Source organism: Drosophila teissieri, chromosome X (assembly GCF_016746235.2).
Source record: "Drosophila teissieri strain GT53w chromosome X, Prin_Dtei_1.1, whole genome shotgun sequence".
Classification (NCBI taxonomy): domain Eukaryota; kingdom Metazoa; phylum Arthropoda; class Insecta; order Diptera; family Drosophilidae; genus Drosophila; species Drosophila teissieri.
The window spans coordinates 20547408-20574965 of record NC_053034.1 but is presented as its reverse complement, the minus strand read 5'-3'; the positions used below and the strand labels follow the sequence as shown (position 1 = coordinate 20574965).

At 42.2% G+C, this 27558-nt stretch overlaps 1 protein-coding gene across 2 annotated transcripts; it reads right to left on the bottom strand.

Moving 5' to 3' along the window:
* Window positions 1-552: 552 nt before the first annotated feature.
* On the bottom strand, window positions 553-27185 carry LOC122623287 (ATP-binding cassette sub-family A member 13). 2 transcript variants are annotated; one of them, XM_043802349.1, is made up of 15 exons: window positions 26824-27185; window positions 8355-8737; window positions 8154-8296; window positions 7864-7947; window positions 7666-7806; window positions 7539-7586; window positions 7169-7308; window positions 6089-7104; window positions 5893-6013; window positions 5556-5746; window positions 5158-5495; window positions 4445-5097; window positions 3088-4346; window positions 2326-3031; window positions 553-2257 (listed from the first exon to the last, which is right to left on the bottom strand). In XM_043802349.1, exons 2-15 carry the CDS (start codon window positions 8654-8656, stop codon window positions 1400-1402), a joined length of 6000 nt encoding a protein of 1999 aa, XP_043658284.1. In that variant the 5' UTR covers window positions 8657-8737; window positions 26824-27185; the 3' UTR covers window positions 553-1399. The 2 variants fall into 2 exon arrangements, with proteins under 2 accessions (XP_043658284.1, XP_043658285.1); XM_043802350.1 differs by lacking the exon at window positions 7539-7586.
* Between the last annotated feature and the right edge of the window lie 373 nt (window positions 27186-27558).

The window sequence follows — 27558 nt, the reverse complement described above, 5'->3', positions numbered from 1 at the left end:
TGCCAAACGCTGATAACGGGAATGGCAGGGGAAAGGCAGGGGAACAGTAGGGGGTTTTTGGAGCACGTTTTGGTTAATGTTTCACCATTTTGGTTTAATTACTTTTTGGCTTTTAAACCAAGACCTGCACTCCTCTCCTCCCACTTCCGCCATTTTGGTCATTTTCAAACAGCTTAATTAAATACGACGAACAAATTTGGCTCTGCACTTTCCCGATTTCCCGATTTCGTCCGATTGCCGCATTTTCCGATAATTTAATAATTGCATTGGGCTAATAATCCGATTCAGTTGCAGTGTGCAGCTTTAACCGTAATTGGGCACATTATGCACCTAGCGAGCTTAATGTTTCATTATATTTTAGTCACCCGCATAATGCGCATGATAAGATCAGTTTTAGTACCCCTCACTCGTGAGGTGAAAGGGTATACTCGTACTGGATTTTAGAGCATTTTCGACCCTTAAAACAATATATATTATTTTGATCAAGAGCGTACATATATCCAACGCATGTTCGTCTGTCGGTCCGTTTAGATGCAAACTAGTCAGCAGATATTACAGATATCAAATATATATATATACATATTATATACATATTTCTCTTTATTAGTTTTTAAATTGCAATACAAACTTCGGACAGATCCTATGAGGATTCCGCCATGACATATACACATACCTATTCTTTTATAGCTAGCTTGGTCTTACATTTCACGCGCACAGTACATATTACATAATTATTAAAGCTCTAGGGAAGTAATGTTTTGGGGCAAGGGTGGGACTCTTAATAGCTAAACAGAACACCTGGAATCAAGTAAATTATTGCCACGTAGGCCCCAACTTATCACATCTTATCACATAAAACTGGTCTAACTATTAAAAAAAATTGTATTGGAATATCAATTTAGATGCATATGTTTCATAGCTTAAGAACTAATTTATTAGCCATACACAATAACAGTGAGTGTCAAACTCATTGCAAAGCTGCCAATTTTAAATATCTACGCAGCTACATTTAAGAATTATTAAAAATAACATTTGTCTGGGAAATCCTGTACCTCTGAAACATTCTAACACGTTTTGTCTGCATAATTCACTTAAGTGATGTCCAATATTGTACGAATAAAGTTCAGAATTGTGCTCAAAATAATAACAAAAAGTACACCGAAATAAATTTACCAAACAATTATTTGTCTAGTTGAATATAACAGACAAAACTAAGCTTTGTGAATAGTCAATATAATTTCTTAAATACTTTAAAATAGTTTTCATACAAGTTTTAAATCGTGAATGCAGCTAAAATTTTGAACACACTCATAAGTCCCGATTAAAAGCTATTATTTGATTAAAAAAAAATGGAATTTAAGTCGTTTTTGGTTTCAAGATCAGAGAATGGCTGAGTCGCTTAAGTTCTTGTCTCCTCGTAGCCACAATGAATATACCCGGTTTCCAGGGAGCCACCGACAGCAGGGGATTTACTGGGCAGATCCTTCCTAGCATCCTGCTGCTGATCCTTGTGCACGCCGTTGGCGCCATTCGCCTCGCAGTTGTCGAGGATTCGCTCGAAAACGGTCTCGAAACGGCAGCGACTCAGCGAAAATCGAGCCACGTCCACGCAAACATCGCGAAGGATGGCGAAGAGTTCCGAGAGAAGAGGAGCATCGCCCAGGTTTCCGGGCGATCGGATCCTGACGAGGAACCGCAAGCTGTGGGCGTAGTGCTGCAAGTCGCGCGCTCCCGGCAATCGTTGGCTCAAGCTCCTTGATAGAATGGCCTGTTGGGCGGGGCCGCAGAAGCAGGTTACGGCGTAGTAACCACCATGTTCCGATTTCAATCGCTCCGGACTGTCGCTGGCGATGACCTGGCCCGCCCGGAGCACGGCCACCCTTTGGCACAGGTGCTCGATCTCCGAAACGGAGTGAGAGGTGAGCACCACGGCTCTGCGGGCCAGCAGCAGCTGCTCGATGGTGGCATACACCATGTCCCTGGTCACGGGATCCATGTCGCTCGTTGGTTCGTCCATCAGGACGGTGGGCGTGCAACCGCAACAAGTGACGGCCACCGTGAGCTTGCGCCTGTTGCCGCCACTCAGGTTCCTCACCTGGACGTCCTTGTAGGGCCGCAGTTCGTACGTGTCCAGCACGCGGTCCAGGAACTGATCCAGGTCGCGAATGCCGCGCAGACGTCCGTAGAAGCGGATGCACTCGGTCGTCGTCAGCAGCGGGTCCAGCGGGTTGCTCTGCGGGCAGTATGAGATGCCGGGCTGAAAAACAAAACGAACATTAAGCTTACATTGTTATTTGAAATTGTATCCCAAGGGAGGTGACTCACCTGCTCGAAGTAAATTTGTCCCACGTCGGGCTGCAATTGGCCAGTGAGCAGCTTGAAGATGGTGGACTTTCCGGCTCCATTCTTGCCCAGCAACCCGAAGCACTCGCCCCGCTGGACACTGAAGTGCACCTGACGCACCGCATAGTGTCCGCGGCGGTAGGCCAGCCAGAGGTTCTCCGCCCGCACCGCCTCGCCGTTGGCCACGCAGCTCTTGAAGATGCTCTGGATGTTGACCAGCTTCAGCTGACCCAGTTTGTCCAGCTCGCGGCGGTAGGTGCAGTCCAGCAGTCGCTCCACCCGCTGCCACAGGCGCCGCAGCAGATGCCACTCGATGAGGACGTTGATGATCAGGGCGGCCACGCCCACCAACAGCAGGGCGGTAAAGTGGCGCCCCAGCAGGTCACTGGCCAAGGGATGCTTATACGAATCGATGTCGTAGCGCCTGAATACCAGGGCCACCATATAGTTCTTGCACAACTCCAGGAAGCCGTCTCCCAAAGCATGAAGTGGAAAGACCAGGAAGGCCTGGTTGAGGGCGTGGCGCCAATCATCCCACGCTGGACCATCGCCCACCACGCCCAGGATCAGGATGATGCCCATGGTGACCAGCGGGACGATGATGTTGGCGCAAAAGATCGACACAATGGCAATGCTTGAATCGCTGAAGATCTTCTCGGCCACATGCACAGATGGAACGCAGGCGAAGCTGAGAAATATTTGACATTGTAATTCAGCAGTTCCCGCTTCTCATCCAGAACTCACCTAAAGGCCAGCGACAGTCCAATGATGCCCACCAGCTGCTGGCGGTCCACAAAGACAGGCATTCCGAACATCAGGATCACAACGAGGCAGACAATCAGACCCAGGACCATCACCAGATAATCCCAGACGAAGGCCACCAGCCAGTAGGTAACCGCGCTCACTCCGCACAACCTTTGCTGCAGCTTCTCGCCATTGACACGCTCGTTGACCAGATAAACGGATCCGGAGGCCACCACCAAACCGAAAGCTATCAGCAGGATAAAGACCATGGATCCGTCACCTGCCTGCCGCAGGATCGAGCTGGTACTCAGTTCGGCATAGCCCAGTTTCCAGGGTTCGTTCAGAGTGAGGATACTGGACTCCGAGTCGTTCAGGGTCGTGCGCAGTAGCTCCGAGTTGAGGTCGTTCAACCAGGCCACCATGGAGTGATATCCCTTATTATTATACCAAACTGTAGCACCTGACCCGTTTAATCCATAGCCGCCATACCGGCGCTCGCGATACTCGCCCCAAGAGTCCAGGACCCAATCGTAGGCCTGTTCAGAATCATTGAACACTCTGCAATCACCCAGATGGTCACACGAGGTCCTTAGCTGTGGATACAGTTTCTCGGAGAAGCTGGTCGCCCTCTCCTGCGACAAAAACTGAACGGTTTGGGGATAGAGCGAGCGGCTCAGGGGTAAAACAGTGTCGAAGTCATCCTCCAGTCGATAGCTGACGAACCACATGGCACACAGTTCGAAGAGAGCAGGCAGCAGGAGGACATAGAGCAGGAGGCGGTAGTTGCGGGACAGATGCCTCAATCGCTTGCCCATGAGCAGTCGGAATTGCTTGCAAGCGGTTGGTGGTTCGTCCGTAATCATGGCAGGGCCTGCAACCACTCCACTCCGATCGCTGGCGGGTCGTTGGGGTCCCACTGGCTCGCCACTCTTGTTCAACTGCTCGAACTCCTGCTCCAGACTTGAGCTACTCGTGAGCTCCACATCGCTGATGCTGCCAGCTGCCACATGGGACTGCAGCAGTTCCAGAAACTCGACGGCTCCTGGTGTTAGATGCTCCGCATAGCTGGCACTGATGGTCAGGCTGTGAGGGTAATCCGCGGCTCCTGAATGGATCACCTGACTCTGGGGAAGAAGCTGCTGTGCCTTCTGGACAACGAAGGTTACCCCGCTCGCATCGACGCAACGCAATCGGATGCTGTAGTTTGAGGTACACAAACGTTGCAGGGAGTCTCGACTGTGCTGCGCAATAATGCGACCCTAGAAAGGTAAATAGAAGTGGAATCAATCAATAAAAAAAACGTAGGCCCATTTAGAATATGAATATGAAGGAGACTGCATTTTTGTTTACTACTCACATTCCGCATTATCACCAGTGAGTCACTGAGGTACTTGGCCTCGTCCAGGAAATGGGTGGCGAAGATGACTGCTCTCCCTTGACGCAGTCGCTCAATCAACTGCCAAATGTCCTTTCTGGCCTTGGCATCCACCCCATTGCAGGGTTCATCCAAGATGACCACACTGGGCGAGGCAATGAAGGCTATGGCCACGCAGAGGCGTCGTCTGTAGCCGCCGGAGAGCTGCCACGAGGGATACGACTCGTGCTTGCCAAAGTTTAGGCTCTGCAGGGTTTGGGCAACCTCCGAGCGGATCTCCTCGGCACCAGCACTGCCACCTAGTGGCATCTTGATCTGTGCATACAGCTGCAGGTGCTCCCGAGCCGTAAGCGTTGGGATCAGGATATTATCCTGCCAGCAGACACCCACTTGGTGCTCCCCGGCCAACAGGACCTTGCCGCTGCTCTGCCGGATTTGTCCGGTGAGCAACTTGATCAGCGTGCTCTTTCCAGCGCCATTCCGGCCCAGAAGACAGCTCACCTGGTTGCGCGCAAAGTCGAGGCTTAAGTTGGAAACAGCGCACTTGCTGCCATACAGTTTGCTAACATTAACCAAAGAGGCGCCCAGTTTGCCGTCCAATTGCGAGCGACTGACCTTCACAAAGCTGTAGTTGTCTGTTAAATAGACAAAATAATATTTAGAAATTACGATTCAATTCATCGTGGAACACTCACTTTTCTTGTAGCGCTGGTAGGCCAGTCCAATGACCGCATACAGCAGAAAGTCGAGGAGGAACATGAGCAGCGCCATGGCGCACTCGCTTCTCGCAGGACCCGCCTGGATGAGGTGGCGCACTGTCAAGCCCTCCTGCTGCAGCTCCATGCGCATCAGCTCACCCCAGCCCTTGGCAAAGGCCGTGGTGAAGGAGAGGTCCACCAGGAAGTTCTCGAAATCGCTCAGTTTGGCATCGAACATCAGCACAATGATGAACGGACAGAGGCTAATGAAGAACAAAAGGGCGGAGGCCACGGCACCAATGTTTGCCGAATTGAAAAAGTTGGTGCACATATAACTGGGAGTTGGAGCCAAGAGTTAGTTCTTCCATACATGGTGCCATCTGAGAACTACTCACCAAAACGAAATCAGGCAGAGACCAAAGCTCAGGCAGTAGAACATCATGAAAAACCAGTTGGTAAAGCCCAAAATACCGCCACTATACAGCACCCCGCTGATCAGCGCAAAGATCACGCAGAGCTCCATGAAACTCATCAGAGCCCAGGCAACCAGCTCGGAGTGCGCCTTCAGACCCATTGATCGCAGCAACTAAAGGGGGCGGAGATAATATAGATTTACTTCTAAATATTTAGCATTACTAGCATTGGGTTATTCCAAACCCCTTCAGAGTTATTTGATAAACATTTAACAATATCTGATATCCAATATTGTAAAGTACAGATATGAATTCTCACCATGCTATTGCGGCTCTCCCGCATCCAGATGCGTTCCCTCACACAAAGAGCCACGAATACCACCAGGCCAAGTAGATAAGCCACCTGGACGCCTTGGGCCAAGTACAAGCCACGTTTGAAGCTGCGAAAATAAAAAGTAAAAATTCATTCAAATATTCAAATAACTGACTCAGTTGATGATTCAGTTAACTCTTACACATCGTTAAGAAAGGCGGGATAGGGAAATTGCTTTGTGTAGAACTGCATGTTGTCCACTTCGAATTTGTTCTTTTTACTCGCATCCCCAGATCCCCCGAAGCTTCCTAGCAAATCGAACAGACCCTGCCGTTTCGAGCGCTTCAGCACATCTTCATTGTTGAGCAGAAGGAGATCGGGGTCACCACCTGCGACTGTCTGTTCTGTAGTGACCCCAACGTCTTCGGTGGTTACCCCAACGCCTTCATCATTGAATGAAGGCGGAATGGTGGTTGCCGCCTGATCGTTCGCAGACGCTGATACCTTTTGAGTGGCCTGCTCTGCACCGCTTCCCTCCAGACTGAGATCGAAGTCATCGTCGTCCTCGTCGGACGCGTCGTTGTCCACTTGCTTGATGCTGAATAGACCACTTAAGGAACGCCCACTTTCAGGCGCTTCCTCCTCCGGCGCAAAGCCCGCCTCCTCCCGCTTGCTCTTAATAATTCCCAGATCGACCATCTGTTTGAGCTGAACGAAGCCACGATGATACTTGAGATCAATGACCATGCTGTCGGCGGGTCCGGGGAACCAGAATCTGTTCCGGTTCTCAAACGTCGGCTGCGTGTTGTCCGTGTCCATGTGCAGGCGGTAGGACGCTTGCTTGAGACCCACGTCCTCCAGGTTGAGGGCGGCCAAGAACATCTTGTTCTGATTTAGTTCGTAGGCTCTCTTGTGCAGCTCCTCCACACTTTCCACAGCCTCGAAACGATCGGCCGAAACGCAATCCATTAGATCCGCCACGGTGGTGAGAATATCATAAATCAGCTGGTTGGTGCGAATGTATTGGAAGACACTTTCGATTTCCCCAATATCGAAGTCATCGCCGACCAAACTCTTGACCAGTGGCGACTTGGCCAACTTGAGCAGATTGTCGAAGGCCTCCTGGAAAGTGGCGTTCGTGTGCAGCTTGGTGAGAATGGTGGCTGCTGCACGGCTAAGTTGCTTCAGCCTGTCCAGTTCCTCAAAGGTGGCGTTACTCTGTGGTCATATGAATACTGCATTATTACGCTCTTCATGGAAGTTAATTGCAAAGAAAACCTACAAACTTCACCACGCTGTCGGCCGCAGCATTGGCAGGGGTGTATAGGATCCGTCCCTGGATAATCGGCTTGATGGTGTTCCAGGTGAGCTTGCCCTGGTTCGTGGAAGTCACATCCCGGTAGAGGCGCTTGCAGTATTTAGCTGGTGGTTGGAATGGTTATAAGTACAAAAGCAGCTGGCAACTGGGAAAAACTATGGTATTAGGTCTGTCTACACTCTTAAAAATGGAATGAGTGTTTGAAAGAAAGCGTTTGAAAGATCAGTTCTAATCATTTGAGCAGTACAAGCAAAGATGGGAGTTAGGAATATACATATTAGGTAATGTGATTAGGGAGCTTTTCTGATATCTAAAAATATTTCGTCATGCTCACTTGGCCTCCAGTCCGTGGGAAGGTCTTCGGATCGACGACGACGACGGTCTGGAGGCAGAGCAATGTTGGCAATTTGCAGTTTTTGGGAATTGATAAGGGGACCTCCTCTATGGAGGATTCAACTCACTAGGCATTGCATCGAGCTCCGCATCGTTGGTCTGGCTAAAGTCCTCCGATTCCAGGATTTCATTCACCAGCGGTATAGTATCGGTATTGGGGAACGGATGACCACACAAAAGAACGCCCAGCTTCACGAAGGTCTCGCGATCTAGCAGGGGAATCAGTTGGGATTATCTGGACAACAGCAGTTTACTTTTGAACATACTCGAAAACAGATGCTTAATGTCGAAGCTGTAGTTCATCCGTCGTTCGATTTCGGGCACCAGAGAGATTATTTCGCTTATGTTACCTGTACACGATATCAAGTAAAGGGGTTTGCAAATTAATTTTTACATTAAAATACTATTTTATACTATTTCAACATATGCTTGCACCTTGGACATCAAGAACTATAGGTCAAGTTACAAGCTATGGCTGGACATAAGGGATCACAATCGCGAATTATGAGTAACTCCAACTACATACATACATATATGGAAATTATATACCACTTACTTCGTATGATGTCGAGCCGATCACTGGTGATCAATGTGGTTATGGCCGACACAAAGTTGGCCTTCTCGGCCAGCTCCACGACGGCCTTGTGGAGCCGCTCGTCGGTTACAAACGCGTTGACCACATCGATCACGGAGTGCAGTCTGAAAGTGGGGGGTCAGTAAATGGCTGATGTGGGCATGAACTATGGGACTATCTTACGGCGCCTCCTTCCAATGGGAGTACTCCTCGTAGGGATGCGCCGGCTGGCAGCGGTTCTCAATGCTGCAGATGTAGGAGAAGGCGGCGGGAACCATCTGGTTCTTGGTGGGCAGCAGGCGGGTGGGATACTGGCAGGCCTCCAGCTCCTCCGATCCGTACTTCAGACGGATCAGGTAGAGCAGCATGAAGATCATCACCGGCCAGGCCAGCAAGATCAGGCTCAGCCCCTTCTGGCGCCATCGCACCAGCAAATCCTTTCGCAGCAACTCCCGCACCTCGCGACCATTCAGGTGCACCCTCATTACGGCTGGCTTCTCCGTTTCCTGTCACTTGTCCCACTGGCGATCGCTGTCTGGGCTTGATCACTCGGGCATTTTTGTCGTCTGCACAGGGAAAATCGAAATGACTGTCAATTTTTAGCATAGTTCTTTATATCTGGCCCAAACACATATATACTTATATACCTAAACAAATATCTTTAATCGAAATGTCAAGCTGACAAATAAAACATTGTTTCATCTGTTTCCTTAATCCTTATCCTTAATAATCAAAAATGTTAGTTAAACGCACATTTAAGCTTTTCTTTTAAATAATCACAACTCATATTTGTTACTTGTAATTATAAGTCCGACAATCTATTGCAATTGTAAAGTATTTAATACTTTTGAATCCGTCTCAGTCGGTATGTTTGTCCAAATGAACCTCGAGATCTCAGGAACTAAAAGAACCAAGCCTGTAAGGCAAGCTGCAAACAGTTTTGCAAATTTTTTGGATCCGCCAACTTCAACGCCCAGAAACGCCCATCACGCAAAAGTAAATGCCAACACATTTCAAAAAACGTTGAAACCAGTCGATTCATAAACAAGTTGTAAGCCATAAATGTAGCAGGCGCTACACAGATGGACCACAGTCCATCTCCATCTCTGAATCCCCCTCTGGTATTGGGATAGTGGAGGAGGCACTCGACCATGGCGTTTACAAAATGGTCAGCTCACTTAGAACTCATAAGGTCTTACAGACAGGTTACATAACATCTAATTATCCCCCACGATGCGGTCGACGATAAACGGCCCCACCGTTTGGAGTACGCCAGAAACTAAGAAAAAGTGAATTTTTCTACACATTTGGCCTTTTTGCATTTAGAAGTCGTTTCCCACCACTGCATTTGTGGAAAATATGCAACCTAATAATTATCGACTTGCCTAATCGAACTAGCTCTCGTGACGTTTTGCCCGTATTTAGCAACGGAAGAGAGTTGGGTGTAAATTGCGGAGACAGATCATCGGAGATCTCATCTCTACGGATATCGCTTCCCCAGCATAATTAGCCCCTGTTTGCTTTGTTAGCCGCCTTTGAGCCGTTAGCCGCGTTGCTAATTCAGGCTATTCAGTGGATAGTGGTTCGCCTTGCCGGCAAAAGTGCTTCCCGGTGGCAATCGAAGAGCTAAGCCCCTCGGAACTCGTAGTGCACTTGTGGCAGTTAACGCCACTTGTTGACAATTATTTTAAAACGTGCTCTTATTATTTGAATTAAATTATTCAGCGAACTCTGTGAGTCACTGCCAAGCAGGCAAAACAGCTATGCCTTTCAGCCAGTATACACAAGTGGTAACACTAATTTCCTTTGTTTGAAAACATTTATGGAGTGTTAATAGTCTTAAAAATATATCTTCCGTTGTCCGATTATCACATTTGTCACATTATTAGGCGCAGATTAATCGAGTGAGTTTCAGTACTACTTCTATCAACTACTATTAAGTAAATAGGTACAAAAAATAAGATTAAAAACTGTTTCAAATCGGTTTCCGGTTGCGCGACACCATCACTATGTAGTAACTTTATTCCACAATTTAAATGACACATTCTAATACAGAATTCATTGAATGGGTGCTTCACTAGAGTTCCTATAAGATTTATTCGTGGGTTTTAAGAGTTTGCCATGTGGCCTCGCACAAGGTTTAGGCCCTCGTAAAACTGGAAGATCGGCCAAAGAGTTATGGCCCAAACAGGAGGAGCTCGACGTATTCGAGGTGAAGGTTCCCGAGGTCGCAGTGGTGTTATGGCGCCCAGCTGTCCATTTGAGCCGAGTGTGGATGAAAGATGAGCCGCATCCATTACCCGGCAGGCAATTGGCGGCCAGATTTATGACCCGGACAGTGCCGAACTTCGCAAAACCAGTTACAAATCAAATAGACGTACAGCCGAGCAATAAAAGAGTGTTTATTCTTTTCGCCTATTTCGTATGCAAAGCTCGGCCCGAGACTTCTGATGATCGCCACCCGTTGATCTTGCCAAGATGCCAATCAACTCCGTCTCGATTGAACATATACATTCTGTATATAAATATATACATACACATGTATGCATAGAGCTCAGTGCTGTGAGCACTCTGACTTATGACTTTTGGCTGGGACTTCAATCAAAGTGGGAAAATCTCGAGAGGCGAGACAAAAGAATATTAAGATGCCTAGAAATATAAACAGAAACTAAAATCTGGCCCAGGGTTCTGCGGTACCTAATAAACTGACTTGCACAGTGCTTAAACTTGCTATGGCTTTTAGAGTCACTTCTTCAATTTGGTTCCTTATGAAGCCATTACTTACAACATACATAGTATTTGCGTGCTTATAAAAAACAGCTTCTTCTTAGCAATAACATGCTAAATGTTCCAATTATTGCTCGCAAATATTGATAAACACAAACAGAAACAATCTATTTATTAATCTTGCCTCCATAATCGTCCCAAATCATTTTCAATATTGGCAATTTTGTTTAAATGGAGTTCCCAGATTAATACTCTACAAATATTCACCAGTAAGTTGCATAATATTTCAGCCGTGATCTATGTTCTAGAAGCAATATAAGGGCTATAATAATAACAGTAACAAATAGAAATCAAAATAAAAAGTTGTATTTAAATCAAATGGGGCGACAACAACGCTGAGATGTTTCATAATATGTGCAACAATATGTGAAGCTTAGTTTCTAGCCAAACCAAAATAAATGCCAGCCCCACTGGCAACTCGTTTGGCAAAGCTTATGGAACCAGATCGAGTGAAATACCAGATTTAGTTCCAGTCCCAGATCCACTTTCAGTTGCATTTGCCGATTAGTCAATGGCCTATAGGCTATAGCATAATGTTGCAGTGGAGCCAATGTCATCATCGGCGGGGATTATCTAATGCTTGATTGATCCCCGGCTAATGTTGCGTGAACCGTTCACGATCGTTCCAGTTTCCAGTTTCCCGCCGGCGGAGAACTGGGCCAACTATACTATATACTTGTTGTAAATGGTTATTTGCGAGCGGCTTATCAGCTCCGTTCCCGCTCGTCGCGGCAGTAGGGAATTTAAGCTGATAATTACAAGGTAGTCGTTAGTCTCCGAATAGGAAAAGTGATGCATTGCAGTGGCTTTAATTAACAGGTAAAGCCTCCCACAAGCCTGCCACTCCACTCCAATCCAGTCCAGTTCAAGGAAGATGTCGGTCGTATGCAAATGTGTTAATGCCGGCGATTGGCGATTCCACTGGCAATTAGACACTCCCGGCACGTAGTTCCCCCAGTGGCCAGGAGGAGGCAATGGGCAATGGGCATTATGCCCCCTTGGCCATAATGGCCAGATGTTTTCGCGTTCTTTTTAGGTACCTGCAAACCGAAACTAATACCCGCTTTTGGGCTAATTAAAATAAAGCGAAAATAAGCTGCGAATCTGATGCAGTTGCGAAACGGGATTTCGTGGCTGTTTCGAGATCCCATCCCAACGCCGCCTCCCCTCCCCTTTTATATCAAAACTCGTTTCGATCACGTTTGGTTACTCAAGATGCAAATGAATTCCTGGAATTACCCCGGACAGCACTTAACAGCAGCATTTAATCGAAAGTTCGTTCTAAGCCAATGTGTTTAGAATCTACACAACGACTACGAATACGACTACGACTAGAGTAAAAATGTTTTATAACAATACAGCGAATACAGCAATTTAAGGCAAGAATGAGCGTTTCAGCAGGTTTGTTTTATAAGGCAATTTCAACTCGAAATGCTCAATTGAAACATGACAGTTGTTTCGACTTGAAGTTCTTCGAACTTTTAAACTAATCATATCTACTGCATTGCACCAACTCTGCTTTATAAATTTGAGCAACAATTTCCTCCAGTCTGAATTCCTGCATATACTGTTAGTTTTTAACAAGTAACTCCACAACTGGTTAGAAGTGTGAACTTCCATTCCATTTGCATATACATCACATCACAGTTGTCCTCAACTGCCAGACGCACTAATTCAGGTGAGAACTTGACCCACCTGCGCCACTGGTAATCAAGCCACACTAGAAAAATACAGAAATGTATTGGACATTGCCAACGTATCTTTTCAATATTTAATAGAGAAGGTACAAGTGATTTAAAATATTTAGTTAAAAATAAATATTTTTATACCCGTTACTCGTAGAGTAAAAGGGTATACTAGATTCGTTGAAAAGTATGTAACAGGCAGAAGGAAGCGTTTCCGACCATATAAAGTATATATATTCTTGATCAGGATCAATAGCCGAGTCGATCTGGCCATGTCCGTCTGTCCGTCCGTCTGTCCGTCCGTCTGTCCGTCCGTCTGTCCGTCCGTCTGTCCGTCTGTCTGTCCGTATGAACGTCGAGATCTCAGGAACTCTTAAAGCTAGAAAGTTGAGATTAGGCATGCACACTCCAGAGACATAGACGCAGCGCAAGTTTGTCGATTCATGTTGCCACGCCCACTCTAACGCCCACAAACCGCCCAAAACTGCCACGCCCACACTTTTCAAAAATGTTATGATATTTTTTCATTTTATTATTAGTCTTGTGAATTTCTATCGATTTGCAGAAAAACTTTTTGCCACGCCCACTCTAACGCCCACAAACCGGCCGAAACTGCCACGCCCACACTTTTCAAAAATGTTATGATATTTTTTCATTTTATTATTAGTCTTGTGAATTTCTATCGATTTGCAGAAAAACTTTTTGCCACGCCCACTCCAACGCCCACAAACCGGCCGAAACTGCCACGCCCACACTTTTCAAAAATGTTATGATATTTTTTCATTTTATTATTAGTCGTGTGAATTTCTATCGATTTGCAGAAAAACTTTTTGCCACGCCCACTCTAACGCCCACAAACCGAACGACACTGCCACGCCCACACTTTTGAATAATGTTATGATATTTGTTCAGTTTTGTGTTTCTTTTGTAAATTCCTATCGGTGTGCAAAAAATTTACGCCCACAAATCGCCCAATACTTTCACGCCCACAGTTTTGAAAAAAATGTGTTGTTGTAAATTTCTATTTGCCAAACTACTTTTTGCCATGCTCACTCTAACGCCCACAAGCCGCAAAAATGCCATGCCCATAAATAAGTAAATATTTAGTTATTATACCCGTTATACGTAGAGTAATTAGTTTGGATTATATAATTTGCTTTGCCAATTTCTATTGATATGCCGAAAATATTTTGGTTAAGTTCACTTAAACGCCCACAAATGACAATACCCTATTGAGATGTGTACGAAAAGGAAACTGTGCAGTAAATATCAATCGAGTGAAAAAACTTGGCTGAATCACTCCATCACATTACAGGTAGCATGTTCAATGACGTCAGAGATAGTCGATAACGTAATAGATCGGTGAAGCGACTTTCTGGCAGACGCTTACAATTCAAAACTGCATAAATGCTTCAATCGTCATTTACATACATAAATATATGTTTAGATATTATCTTATAATATAATTTCGATCAGAGCAATGGTAAATCGGAGTAAAATTTATCCTGCGCTGATCAATGTTCTAATAAATAAATGAAATCATATGTTGTTTTGCTTTTCTTTCCCACTTCTCAATAATTCAATATATATTGATCTAGTGTTGCAAAGAATTTTAGTGTTAAATCTCGCTCTTAGCTTCTCTTTCTTAGGGCGCTTTTTCACGTTTTTTACAAGTGCTGAAAAGAATTTTAGTGTTAAATCTCGCTCTCAGCTTCTCTCTCTCTTAGAGCGCTTTTCCACGATTTTTTCAAGTGCGTGGCAGGTGAATGTTAGAGAGAGAAGGATGTCTCTGTTGACACTTTGAAAATAGAAATTGATGCCCACTCTTTATAAAGAGAGAAACTCAGTTTTTGAACAAACATAATATTATGAATATGTGCCATTTTTTCTTTCTGACCTTTTATTTATCTTATTTTACTATAGTAAATTATATGTTTCTTGGTTCCTAGTTTCTTTTGGTAAGAGAAAAGTTAAATTCTATAAACTTAAAGTTTGTTTTTCTTATGAGCTGGCAGGCGCTATTAATCATATGTTATGGCTATTTGGCTTTTCTCAGGTACTCTTCAATAATTCAATATATATTGATCTAGTGTTAAATAGAATGAAATTTTAATAAGAGCATTGCTCTTAGAGAATGTTAAATCTAAATGGTAGAACTCGCTCTTAGCTTACGGTGCTTTCCCGCGCTTTTCTTGAAAAAGTAAATAGTAAAAGAAAAGAATAAAGAAGGGAGTCAGTCGAAGACTAAATTTTTGTATTACAACATCTATTTAGAGCCAAGTGCGATTTTTAATTGATTTTTCAAGCTCCTCACGTTTTCTTGCCAACCCATAAGTGTTAAGCTCAATTTTTAACGTAAAGTTTACATTTTTGAATAAAAAGTTGCATAAATTAACGTAAAATTTAAATTACAACGCGGTCGTGAGTGCTGTTGCTGCTTCGATTGACGTCGCTGCCGTTTGGCCCGCTGCTGTCTCGTCGCTGCGCTCATTGCTAAGTATCAAATTTGTATTGTTTTTTCTTCATCCTAATATCGCCCACGCTTTTCTACCCATATTAATATAAGAACTGAGCCTTTTTAAAGGCTTATTCTTATATTTTTATCCATATACGTATTCAGCGTATATAAACTTAATAGTACTAAAAGTTTAAGTCTTTTTAAAGACTTGCACTTTTAATACTATTAATACTAACTATAATATTATACTATATAATTATACTATATTGAAATAATAATAATTTAAGACTTAAGTCTTTTTAAAGACTTCTTAACTTATTATTATTTATTTTTTTCACATTTAATCTTAATATATTCTATAAATTTTCCCATTAATAGAAATATAAGCATTTTTAAAAGCTTACTCTTATATTTTTATTCATATACGTACTCAGCGTATATAATCTTAATAGTACTAAAAGTTTAAGTCTTTTTAAAGACTTGCACTTATAATACTATTCATTTAGTTAGGTTGGTTCTAATAATAATAATTTAAGCTTAAGTCTTTATATAGACTTTTTCTTAACTTAATATTATTTCGCTTTTTTCACAGTTAATTTAAATCCATTATACAAATTCTATAAATTTATATAAATATAAGAATTATACTTTTTAAAAGAATAATTTATATATTTTTATACATACATATTTTATACATACATTTTTTACATATATTTTTATACATACATATTTTATACATACATTTTTACATATATTTTTATACATACATATTTTACATATTTATACGTATTTATTTAATAGTGCTGCAAGTGTTAGTCTTTATAAAGACTTATACTTCTAATACTATTAATTAAATTATATTGATATTTAAAATAATATTATAAGCTTGAGTCTTTTTAAATACTCATTCTTATAATATTATTTTTCTGTTAAGTATTGTTTCTGGGTTCAATAAATAATAAATTCGAAATATTTAATATATATATTTATAAATACTTTATTAAGTCGTGTATATAATTACTAGAAATGCCTCGCTTAAATAGACCCACTGCTTCTCAACGTGCAAGAACGCAATTGTTGAGAAATAGGATAAATAGGGAAAATGAAGGATATGCAGAGATGGAGAGAGTGGCAAACACAGTATCTCAGCGTAGGCGGAGGGAAGATTCCTTAGTCAGGAATGCAGAACAGGGCGTCAATACAGTGTCTCGAAGGTCTAGACGCTTGAATCGCTCTGTTCGTGCGATTGAGCAAGCGACTGACACTCAGTTTCGTTCTCAAAGGCGACTAGATCCTGCAATTCGCGTAGTTGAGCAAGCAGCCGATACTCGGCGCCGTTCTATAAGACGGCGAATCAGCGATAATCGAGCTGTCGAGCAGGTCCAAAACACTGCTGAGCATAGGGAAAGACGTTTGGATCCCGCTCTACGCGCAATTGAGCAAGCAGCCGATTCTCGACGTCGTTCTGAATGGCGACAAAATAGCGAGAATCGAGCTATGGAGCAGGTTCAAAATACTGCTGGCCATAGAGAAAGGCGCTTGGATCCTGCTCTAGGCGCAGCTGAACAAGCAGCCAATACTCGGCGCCGTTCTATAAGACGTTTGGATCTTGCTTTTCGCGAAATTGAGCAAGCAGCCGATACTCGACGTCGTTCTGAAAGGCGACAAAATAGCGAGAATCGAGCTGTGGAGCAGGTTCAAAATACTGCTGGCCATAGGGAAAGGCGCTTGGATCCTGCTCTAGGCGCAGCTGAACAAGCAGCCAATACTCGGCGCCGTTCTATAAGACGTTTGGATCTTGCTTTTCGCGAAATTGAGCAAGCAGCCGATACTCGACGTCGTTCTGAAAGGCGACAAAATAGCGAGAATCGAGCTGTGGAGCAGGTTCAAAATACTGCTGGCCATAGGGAAAGGCGCTTGGATCCTGCTATAGGCGCAGCTGAACAAGCAGCCAATACTCGGCGCCGTTCTATAAGACGTTTAGATCCTGCTTTTCGCGCAATTGAGCAAGCAGCCGATACTCGACGTCGTTCTGAAAGGCGACAAGATAGCGAGATTAGGTTTATGGAGCAGGAACAAAACACTGCCAACCATAGAAGAAGGCGCTTGGATATCGTGTATCGCGCGGGTGAGCAAGAAGCAAATACCCTGCGTCGAGCACTGGCAAGAGATACACAGGAACGCTTATTAGAAAGAGAGCGTGATAGGGCTAACAGAGCTAGGGATAGGGCCGGTAGGGATCGCAGGGTAGTCGAGCAGGCAAGAAATACACTTGCTCGACGAAGCGCACGATTAGCTGCTCGACAAGCAACTATCGATGCAATTAGAAATATAAGTCAAAGAGTTAGTCAGTATAGAAGCCTTAGTGCTAATAGGGAAGCAGAAAATCTTCGGAATGCACTTCGAAGTCAGGAGATTAGACTTGATATAGCTCAGGAAAATAGGACTATTAGAATCAGGCCTATTGAAATAGAAGCTCACATAGCTACATTCAATAAGAATGTTAAGCTTGGCCCAGATCAGATTTGCTTTTGTTGCAAAGGATTGTGGTTCCCCAAGCAAATAAGTAAGCTTTCTAGGTCCTATTTGGAAGAACATTGCGAGTTCAGGGAAGAGATATACCAAAATGCAAGACATCTTGCTTTTATTGGTAATCTTTTCAAGTTTTGCAAAACTTGTCATAGCAACATAAAAGCCGGCCGAAAGCCCAAAGGAGCCATTTCAAACGGCTTAGATTTCCCAGAAATTCATAACTCTTTGAGGGGTCTAACTCCCTTGGAAGAACGATTGATTTCACCTCGCCTTCCATTTATGATAATTAAATCAATAGGTCACGAGCGTCAAAGTGCTATTAAAGGAGCAGTTGTCAATGTCCCCATTCCGGTAAGCAATATCGTGACGTCTCTTCCACGAGCTTTCAATGAGGCTGAGGTAATACAGCTCCACCTCAAACGAAGAATGGAATATGGACATGATTTCATGGCAGAAACCATACGGCCTGCCAAAATTGCTGACGCTATTAGGTATTTAGTTAATACAGAGCTTTATAGAAAGCACAATGTGTCAGTTAACGAGCAGTGGATCTCTGACTTCACATCCGATACTGTTCCATTCGTAGCATCTCAAGCTGATGTAGCCTTTGTAGAGGGACAACTAGCCATCCAGCAGGAGGATGAAAACTCGGAGGCGCGTAATTCTGATCAGAATACAGAAGCCGAAGAACTAAATCCTGGAGGACAAGAAACTTTGCTTGAGAATAACCAGACACATACTGTAGGAATGACGAGAATTACAATAGCTCCAGGTGAGGGCCAAAAGCCTCTCGACGTAATTCTCGATGTGGATTCTGAAGAACTGGCATTCCCTAGCATATATGCTGGCATTAAAAGACCATCTTCAGAAAGTTACACAACTATAGTTAGATCAGAACTTAGAAATGTAGATAGACGAGGTTGTCGAACTGATAAGTTATTCTTCAATTATAAGAAGTTGGAATTAATAAAAATTCGAAACAATATTTCAACTTGCTTACGTAAGCGGAGTGCCTCCAGTGCCATAACAGCTGCTAACGTCCTAAATGAAGATTTTATGGGCAACCTCATATGTCATGATGAGGGATATAGGATCCTTAGGGACATTCGCACGTCTCCTGCTCACTGGGAAGATGAGAAGAAAAAGGTCATGGCCATGATTCGCCAATTTGGGCTGCCAACTTTTTTCATAACTTTATCGGCCGCTGAAACTAGGTGGCCAGAGCTGCTAGTACTGCTCAAGCGCAATGTAGATAGGGTTAATATAAGTGAAGAAGAAGCTTCAAGTTTGCAGTTTAGGGAAAAGGCGCGCCTTATAAGAACAGACCCAGTGACGTGCGCTAGATATTTTGATTATAGATATAGAGAAGTTTTAAAACTTATGAAAAAGCCAGGGGGTGTCTTTGGAAGTAATTTCGTTACTACCTATTACTGGCGAGTTGAGTTTCAACAGAGAGGTTCGCCTCATATTCACGGCATGTTTTGGCTGAAAGATGCCCCAAAAGTGGATTTAAACAATGAAGAGTCTATACGTACTGTAATAGCCTTCATTGATCAGTTTGTAACTGTGGATGTTACAAACCCAGATTTGGCTCCGTATATTGAATACCAAAAGCATAAGCATGGGCATTCGTGTCTTAAAAAAGTGCGGGGACAATCTATTTGTCGTTTCGGTATTCCATACCCTCCAATGCCCCAGACGGAAATTTTAAATCCACTTCCCGAAGCAACTCAAAATTCTCTTCATCACGAAAACTTCAAAAAAATTCGAGATTTTCTACTTCGCAATCATGCAGATGACATGATTAGCCATTTAAGCATATTTGAAAATTTTCTTTCTCACAACCATGTGAGCCTCAGTTACGAGGACTACATTTATGCTATTAGGTCTAGTTTGAAAAAACCACAGATTTTTCTGAAGAGAACATTTGCCGAAATTCAAGTAAATGCTTATAATAAACACATTATTTCTATGCAAAGGGCAAATATGGATATCCAGTTAATTTTGGACCCTTTTGCTTGCTGTAGCTACATTATTAATTATATTAACAAATCCCAACGGGGTATTTCGAAGTTAATGCGAGAAGCAGCCAATGACATTAGAAGAGGCAATTCAAGCATTCGACAAAAGCTACAGTATCTCGGTCACAAGTTTATATCAGGCACTGAGATTTCTGCTCAGGAAGCCGTGTATTGTTGTCTGGGAATGGCGTTGTCCGAAGCCAGTAATAAGTGCGTTCATATCAACACCTTCCCTCCAGAACAACGAGTTCGTATGCTTAGACCTACACGCGACCTTCAAAATATGCCTCAGAATTCAACTGACATATTTCTGAAAGGATTGCTGGATAGATACGAACAAAGACCAGATTATCATGAAGGCCTGTGTTTAGCCGATTTTTCAGCAAATTTTGAGTTTTCGAAAAGCCGTAGAAGTACTCGTCAGAGGGCAAATAGTGACGATGAAACTGAAGAAGGCAATGAAGTGTTAGGAGATGTATATTTTCCGCTCCGAGATGGAAGCGGTTTTATTAGGGAAAGAAATAAGGCCAGTATTATTAGGTATAGGCCATTTAATATTAATACAGATAGGATTAACTATTTTAGATCATTAGTTATGCTTTTTTCTCCGTGGCGAAACGAACAGGTAGATTTAATTCAAAGAAATTGCGAGGAATTTTATAGGGAGAATGAGGAGGCTATTAAAGCTAACTTTGAAAAGTATAACGCCATAGATAGTTTAGAAGACGCGCTTAGAAGGGCCATGGAAGCAGATAGTATAGAGGAAAATGAAGAAGAGGAGGTCGAACCTCATGAGGAGTTTAGGGCATTAGCTATCCCTGAAATATCTTCTCAAATTAATGTTTTAAACTTGAACAACAATTTGTTAGATGTTGATCCGGATAGCAATATCCGGGTTATAAAGCTTCCGCCACTTATATCCCCTTTAAACTTAGCCAATTTAGTTAGATCACTAAATTTGGAGCAAAAAACTTTCCTTACTCATGTCTTGCATAATGCAAGGACAAATCGAACCTTTTATGAGTTCGTAGGTGGCGGAGCAGGTGTCGGCAAAAGTAGATTAATATCAACGTTATTTCAGTCCCTATCCAAGGAGTATAATGGTAGAGTAGGATGCGACCCAACTTCGGTAAAAATTTTACTGTGTGCTCCCACAGGCAAAGCTGCTTTCGGAATCGGAGGATCCACTCTTCATTCCATGTTCTCTCTCCCTGTAAATCAGGCTGGGTCCGCATTTAGAAGTTTAAGTCCTGATTTGTTGAATACCCTTCGTTCAAGATTTCTTGATCTTAAAATTCTTATAATAGACGAAATTTCTATGGTCGGTGCAACAATGTTTTCTAATTTAGACTCTCGCCTAAAGCAAATATTTTCTAATGTTGAAACTCCTTTCGGAGGTATTTCGGTTATCGTGTTCGGCGATCTTAGACAGTTGCGGCCCGTATGTGATCGCTGGATTTTTCAGCCCCCGGCGCATGATCCATACAGTGCTATATTTGGATCGTATCTGTGGAGTCCTTTTAGGTTTTTTGAACTCACAGAAATAATGCGACAGCGAGATGACCAACCGTTTGCTATTGCACTCAATAACATGGCATCCGGCCAAATGACGTCTGATGATGTTAGCTTGCTTAGATCTAGAATTTCCGATGAAAGTCAAATTCCAAATGACTCAATTCACCTTTTTACAAGTAATCAGGACACAGATCGGTACAATAGGGAGAAGCTTAACTCGATTCCCACTGCTCAATTTCTCTCGGAAGCTATAGACTCAGTTAAGTCCGCTCAAATAAGCTTAGAGCAGAGGAACAGATGTCTGGAACAAGCTAGGTCCCTAAAAACATCTGAGACACAAGGATTGTGTACCTCTCTGACTTTAAAAACCACTGCCAAATATATGATGACGGTCAATGTAGACACATCAGATGGTCTCGTAAACGGAGCCACTGGTGTCCTTAGGGAGATAGGCTTCAGTACGTCCAACACTCCAGATCTTCTTTGGATACAATTTTTAGATGAAAGCATAGGAGTAAATGCGCGTTCCAAGCGCAGACATTGTGAGGAGGCTTCATGGACGCCGATTTCGAAAATTATAAAAAGTTTTCAAATTAATTCTAATCAGGCAACTACAATTGACCGAAAGCAGTTTCCAGTGGTTCCTGCAGAAGCAATAACTATTCATAAAAGTCAAGGCGCTACGTACAGTAAAGTGGTAGTTCACACTAACTCCAGCATGCAGAGAGCTGCGCTGTATGTAGCCTGTAGTAGAGCAACAACTGCGGCAGGTCTCTTCATTATTGGACCTTTTGTCCCCCCAAGATCCGCTCAGGATTCAGCTTCAGAAGCAGAGCTCCGAGAATTGCGTTCCACTAAGCTACTGAATACCCATTTCGATTGTTTAATCAATAGTCCGAACCTTCATATTTTTTTCCATAATACGGAAAGTTTACACTGCCACATTAGCGATGTTTGTTCCGATCGGCTAATGCTTAGGTCTTCTATTTTGTGCTTCGTTGAAGCATCAACATACTCAAATGAAGTATATGAAATTCCTGGCTTTACCACAGCAGTGAGATTAGATTGCCAGTCAGTAGCTAGCGGAGCCCGACCAAAAAGAGGCATTCTCGTTTTTATTCGAAACGAACTATTTGAGAATGTTAGTCTTTGCTCAAGTGGTCGATTTTTTTCAAATATTTCAAATTTAGCCTCTCCAGTGTTTGAGTTTGCTATCTTTAAGTACCGATCTTTAGGGATTCTCGTTTTATATAAAAGTCCGACCTATCCGTTAAAGAAGTTTGAAACTGAATTTAAGGAGTTATTTCAGCAGCACACATTTTTAAATAGTAATTGTTTAGTGTTAGGAGATTTTAACTTGTGCCTCCACTCCATCTCTGGCTGCTGCAAGCAAATTTTCGATTTTTTAGTAGATGTTAAGGGTTTTGGTTCTTTGCTAGATTTGGATTCGTCTACAACCAATTGCAATACGCATATTGATTGGGCGTTTTCAAATATTTTCGATAATCGGGCCACTGCGCGCACATTTGAGACCACATATAGTTACCACAGTGGTATATTAGTTAGCGTTAGGGAGGCTGATTAGGTATTGTAGTTATTTAATTAAATATAAACTAAATAAGTATTTATTTTCATTATAATTATTTATTATTAAATAAAAAAAAAAACAAAAACAAAAAAAAACAAAAAAAAACAAAAAAATCAAAAAAAAATAATTTATATTATTAAATAAATCTGATAATTTAATTTGATTTCCAAAAAAAAACAAGAAAAACCCAAAAAAAAATATTTGAATTTTTTAGTTATTAGATGTATTTATTATTAAATTACAAAAAAAAAACACAAAAAAACCTAAAAAAATAATGAATATTTTTAAATAAGTCTGCTAATTTAATTTAATTTAAAACAAAAACAAGGAAAACCCACAAAAAAATTAAGTAAAAACAAAAAAAACCTTAAAAAATAAGTCATATTTTTAAATAAGTTTGATAATTTAATTTAATTTAATAATTCATTTTTTAAGTATTTAATTTAATAATAACAATATCTATGCCTCCGTATGCTACGGACAAACAAAATTTTTGGGGAACATGGAGTTTTTAAAATTTTTCAAAGTTTGAAAACTCAAGTCGACTCGTAGGTCCCCAAAATTGATTTTGGTTTAAACGACCCCGTTGTAACTCAACGGCCTCCACGTGGTGTTCCCTGGGTACCGATTTCAAAATTGTAATCGGAAGCTAATTCGAGCGGCGAAAAGTTACGTAAATATGAAGGCATATTTATTGTTTTTTAAATTTAGCTGCTGAGTAACGGGTATCTAATAGTCGGGGAACTCGACTATAGCGTTCTCTCTTGTTTAAAAGTGAATATCTCAATAATTAAGCGAGTTTGCATATAATAAATAATTCATTTGGGCTCAAACAAAATATATAATAAACTTATAATTTTGTCTACAAAGAAGAACAGCGCCAGAGAAGGCAAGAGAGGGCATCGAAGTGAACACATTTTCTCGCAGTGCCTAAGAGGCAGCATCAGCATAAACATAAAACTTCGCCAGACGACGACGACTGCCCACTTGAGTGGATTCTAGCCGCAGTTTATCATCGATCTATTGGCTAACTCGGATTTCAGCGCGACCTTGACCATGAGTCTTCACTAATCGCAAAAACTAGCAAGTCGCGCTAACGAAACGAAAACAGTGGTATCAAAGTAAATATAAATAAGGCGAAACTGGTTAGTGGACTGATCGCCAGCGTGATCCCCTCGCCCTTTAAATGGGTTTGTGTAATGCATTTTGCTTGGATGATTATCCCACTTAAATTGTACATGGAATCTTTCAGTACCTATCCCCCCTCCCCAAACGCCCTTTATGTTCCGCAGCTGATTAAATCGCGTGTGTCCAAGCGTTTAAAATCGCACGCGTTTTGCCGGGTCTTTAGTGCAGTTTATGCAACATTTCATATCTCGGTACTTTTGCTGCAATCCATCTCATAAATGCATTCACTGTTTTTTTTTTATTTAATTCATGTATGTATGTATTTCCTTTTTTCTTGGCGTTGTACAATATAAATGTCAATTTGATTTGATTTACCTTTTTCTGCGCTCTTTAACTGCATTCCAGCTCATTAATACATTAATTTAATATTAATTGGCATTATTTTTTCCAGAGTCAATCGACTTTTTTATGGTATGAAACCACAATGGGTTTTTGATGTTAACTTTTGACTATGGTGCATGATGTGCCAATTTATTTATAAGAATTTGTATATATTGTTCTGTCCTATTAAAGCGTGCAGTGTGAAACTGAATGTACTTTTTACTTCCGCTTGGCAATAAGAATGACTTACTGTTACAAGCCATAAGTTATTTTCACTATAACCGCATTTCCGTTTTAATAACTTCAAATAATAACTTAGAAACCGCGGTAGTCGCTCTCCGACTCCGACTTATGTACAAAAACGCGATCGCCGGCACCGAAGCGTTGAAAAACGCACGCGTTTTCCTGTTTATACTTCTGAATATTGATTTTCGATTTGTGAGTCAACTCCAACTTCAACTTCAAATTTAACTTCCACTGGCGACCGTACCGAGCGTACAGAACCGATCAGCATGAGTCGGCAAGAACTGGTGCAGACCTGGCTATAATTATATTCCCAATCAGATGTAGATTCTGTCGCATACCCGTATTTTATTTATAAACCCATACGGATGGCCATAGGAAATGCTGCTCACTTTTTATTTATTTATTTATTTATCTATAAGCGGCTAGGCTACTTGTTGCTTTTGTTGCTTCTGAGTTTCGCTTTTAGCCCGATCAGCAGCCAGCAGCCAGCAAGGTCGCTGCTTACATGTGCAAAAACTTGCAATGCAATTAAGTCTTGATAAATAACCAGTCTGATAATAACGCTCAGGGCCCTGGTGGCGGAATGCTAAAAGATTTTATGGTAATGCCATCGATAATCGCTAGACGCTCAGGAAACGGAAGACGAGTCCAGAATGCCAACTTACGTACATCATAGCTCTTGGCCAGCTTACTACTCCTACTGTCCTGCTCGACCATAGTGATTGACAGATTGGAAATGGCATTTTAATGATTCCTTTAATTTGTGGCTCTATGCCGCATAACTAGCTAAACTAACTATCTGATTAGCTAGTCGTGATCAGTCGAACTGCGGCAGTAGGAATGCCTTAAACGTTTAGTCAATTAAATTTATCACAAATAAATAATGCATTTCTGCTTTCCCTTTTGCCGGTAAAACGGCTTCAAACCCTTAACGCTTTGCCTCGCAACTCAAAAATAGAACAAGACTACTTCCATGTGGGTCAACATTTCAAGCAGACTTCTAAGTCGGCATCAACTTTTTACACTCCTTGAACTAATATTTAATTTAATAAGTAAAATACGCCAGCTGTATTGCGTAGTTTCCATCACGTTCTCAGAGATACATCCACAAGATATCGAAGTGCATCTGAGGTGCTTACACACCTGCAGTTGATTCTTCGCCCCTCGCGGTTCACATGGCTAATTGTTAAAAATCTCTCACGTCGAGTGTTGCAACTTTTAAACTTTAGATGCGATGGCCGGAAAAAAACCATGACGGACACCCTCCAGGGAAAATGTCCGTATAACACTCACACGTGATAATTACTTGGCTATGCACATTAAAGATCTCACGCGTTAGTAACGCGCCCCGCCTTTGGCTTAAATAGCTGATAGTCTATTAACAAATATACCTCAAATTTGGGTGTTTTTCAGTGAGAAAAGTAGAGCAATTTTAATTGCTCAACTATCAAAATGAGCCTAACTGTTTCAGGCTCTAGCCACAACGAGCAATTTATCTGTGGTTCATAGCTTTTATAAATGTTTCCAATTGAAATGTTTTTAGTTTTTACTGCAAGTGCTGAACATATTTGTGTAGGATTTCCAAGCAATTTATTATAATTTAGGGTATTTACACTTCCTTTTGTTTGCTTTTTTCCTACGCGTTTTCACTTTCATCGCTTGTTGCTGTTGTTGCTGTTGTTGCCGTTGTTGCTCTCGCCCCCTCTCCCCCTTTTGTGCTGCCCATTTGGCTTTAAACTACATAAATCTGCAACTTTTGTGGTTGTGTTAAATACAGTTTTACGAATGGACAATTTGTCCAGCGCTTTTGTTTTGCTCCGCACTTTTTGTTTTGTCCAGCCCTTTTTGAGACGCACTCAAAACAACGGCGCCGAAAAACGTGCCGAGAAACCTCAAAAACCAGAAACGTCAGATACCGAACAGAAACTCAAAACCTACACTGAGAGAAAAGTCTTGGCATATTTAATACAAGTTCACCCAAAAATAAATACAAATATGCGTATATGTATATATACTTAGCTAATTATGAATTTGAACACATTTTGCCTTTCCAATTGGCTTGATATTAAAAACAATTAAAAAACATTTTAGACATTAAGCCTTAAAAGAGGATTCTAGAGTAGTTTTTTCTCTTTTAGGGTTCGAACAAACGGCCACCACTAGGCCTTTGTTTTCAGTGTACCGAAACCGAAAGCGCCCGCTATTGAAAACAGTTGTTGCTGCTTTGATTTAGCAAGCGGCCGAATAAATATAACTGCATATTTAGGAAGCTGGTAAAAACAGCTGAAGAAACTAAAAATTGGTGACTTACTAATCCCGCTAATCGAGTTGTTGTTGCTGCTGCTCTTCTGGTTCTTCTTCTTCGGCTTCTTCTTCTTTTCTGTTTTTGTTGTTGTTGGTATTTTAAGGTTTTTCGGTCACTGCAATTGTTTACTGCACACGGCGTTTTTGTATTTTCTTTTGGAGTTTTGTTCCTCACTCCGAGTGTTGCTTTTTGGGTGTTTTTCCCCGCTCGCACAGTTCGCACAGTTAAAAAAATAAAGAATGTTTCGGTTGCCAATTTCGGTTTTCGTTACTACTTCGCCTTTGGTGGTTATAGTGTATAGTGTACAGTGAGTGCCGCCTGAAACGTCCGCCAACAAAGCTGGCCGCAATTGAACTGAGCTTGACTAAACGCGCTTACGGAAAATTATTTAATTCCGCTCCCAGTTTGCCGCCGCTGCCGACGTCGAAGAAAAAAAGCGATCGTCGACGTCGATCGCCAACTTCCAACTTCGTTGTTGTTGCGTGTGGGCGGCAACATGTTGCTCCCGGCCATCGCACCAGCAACATGTTGACAAGTTGCCCGCTCGCTGCATGGGCGCACGCGGGGGGTGAGGTCGAAGCCAAAGAATCTTCTGAAGCAAAATATGAAAAAGGGAACTTGTAGGAAACGCAACTTGAGATATGGCGTAAGTTATTTAGCCTAAAGGTAATGTTAAGTGAAAACTTAATTGAATAGTTGATGAAGTAATAATTCCCAAGACTAAAATTCTTTAATGGGAGG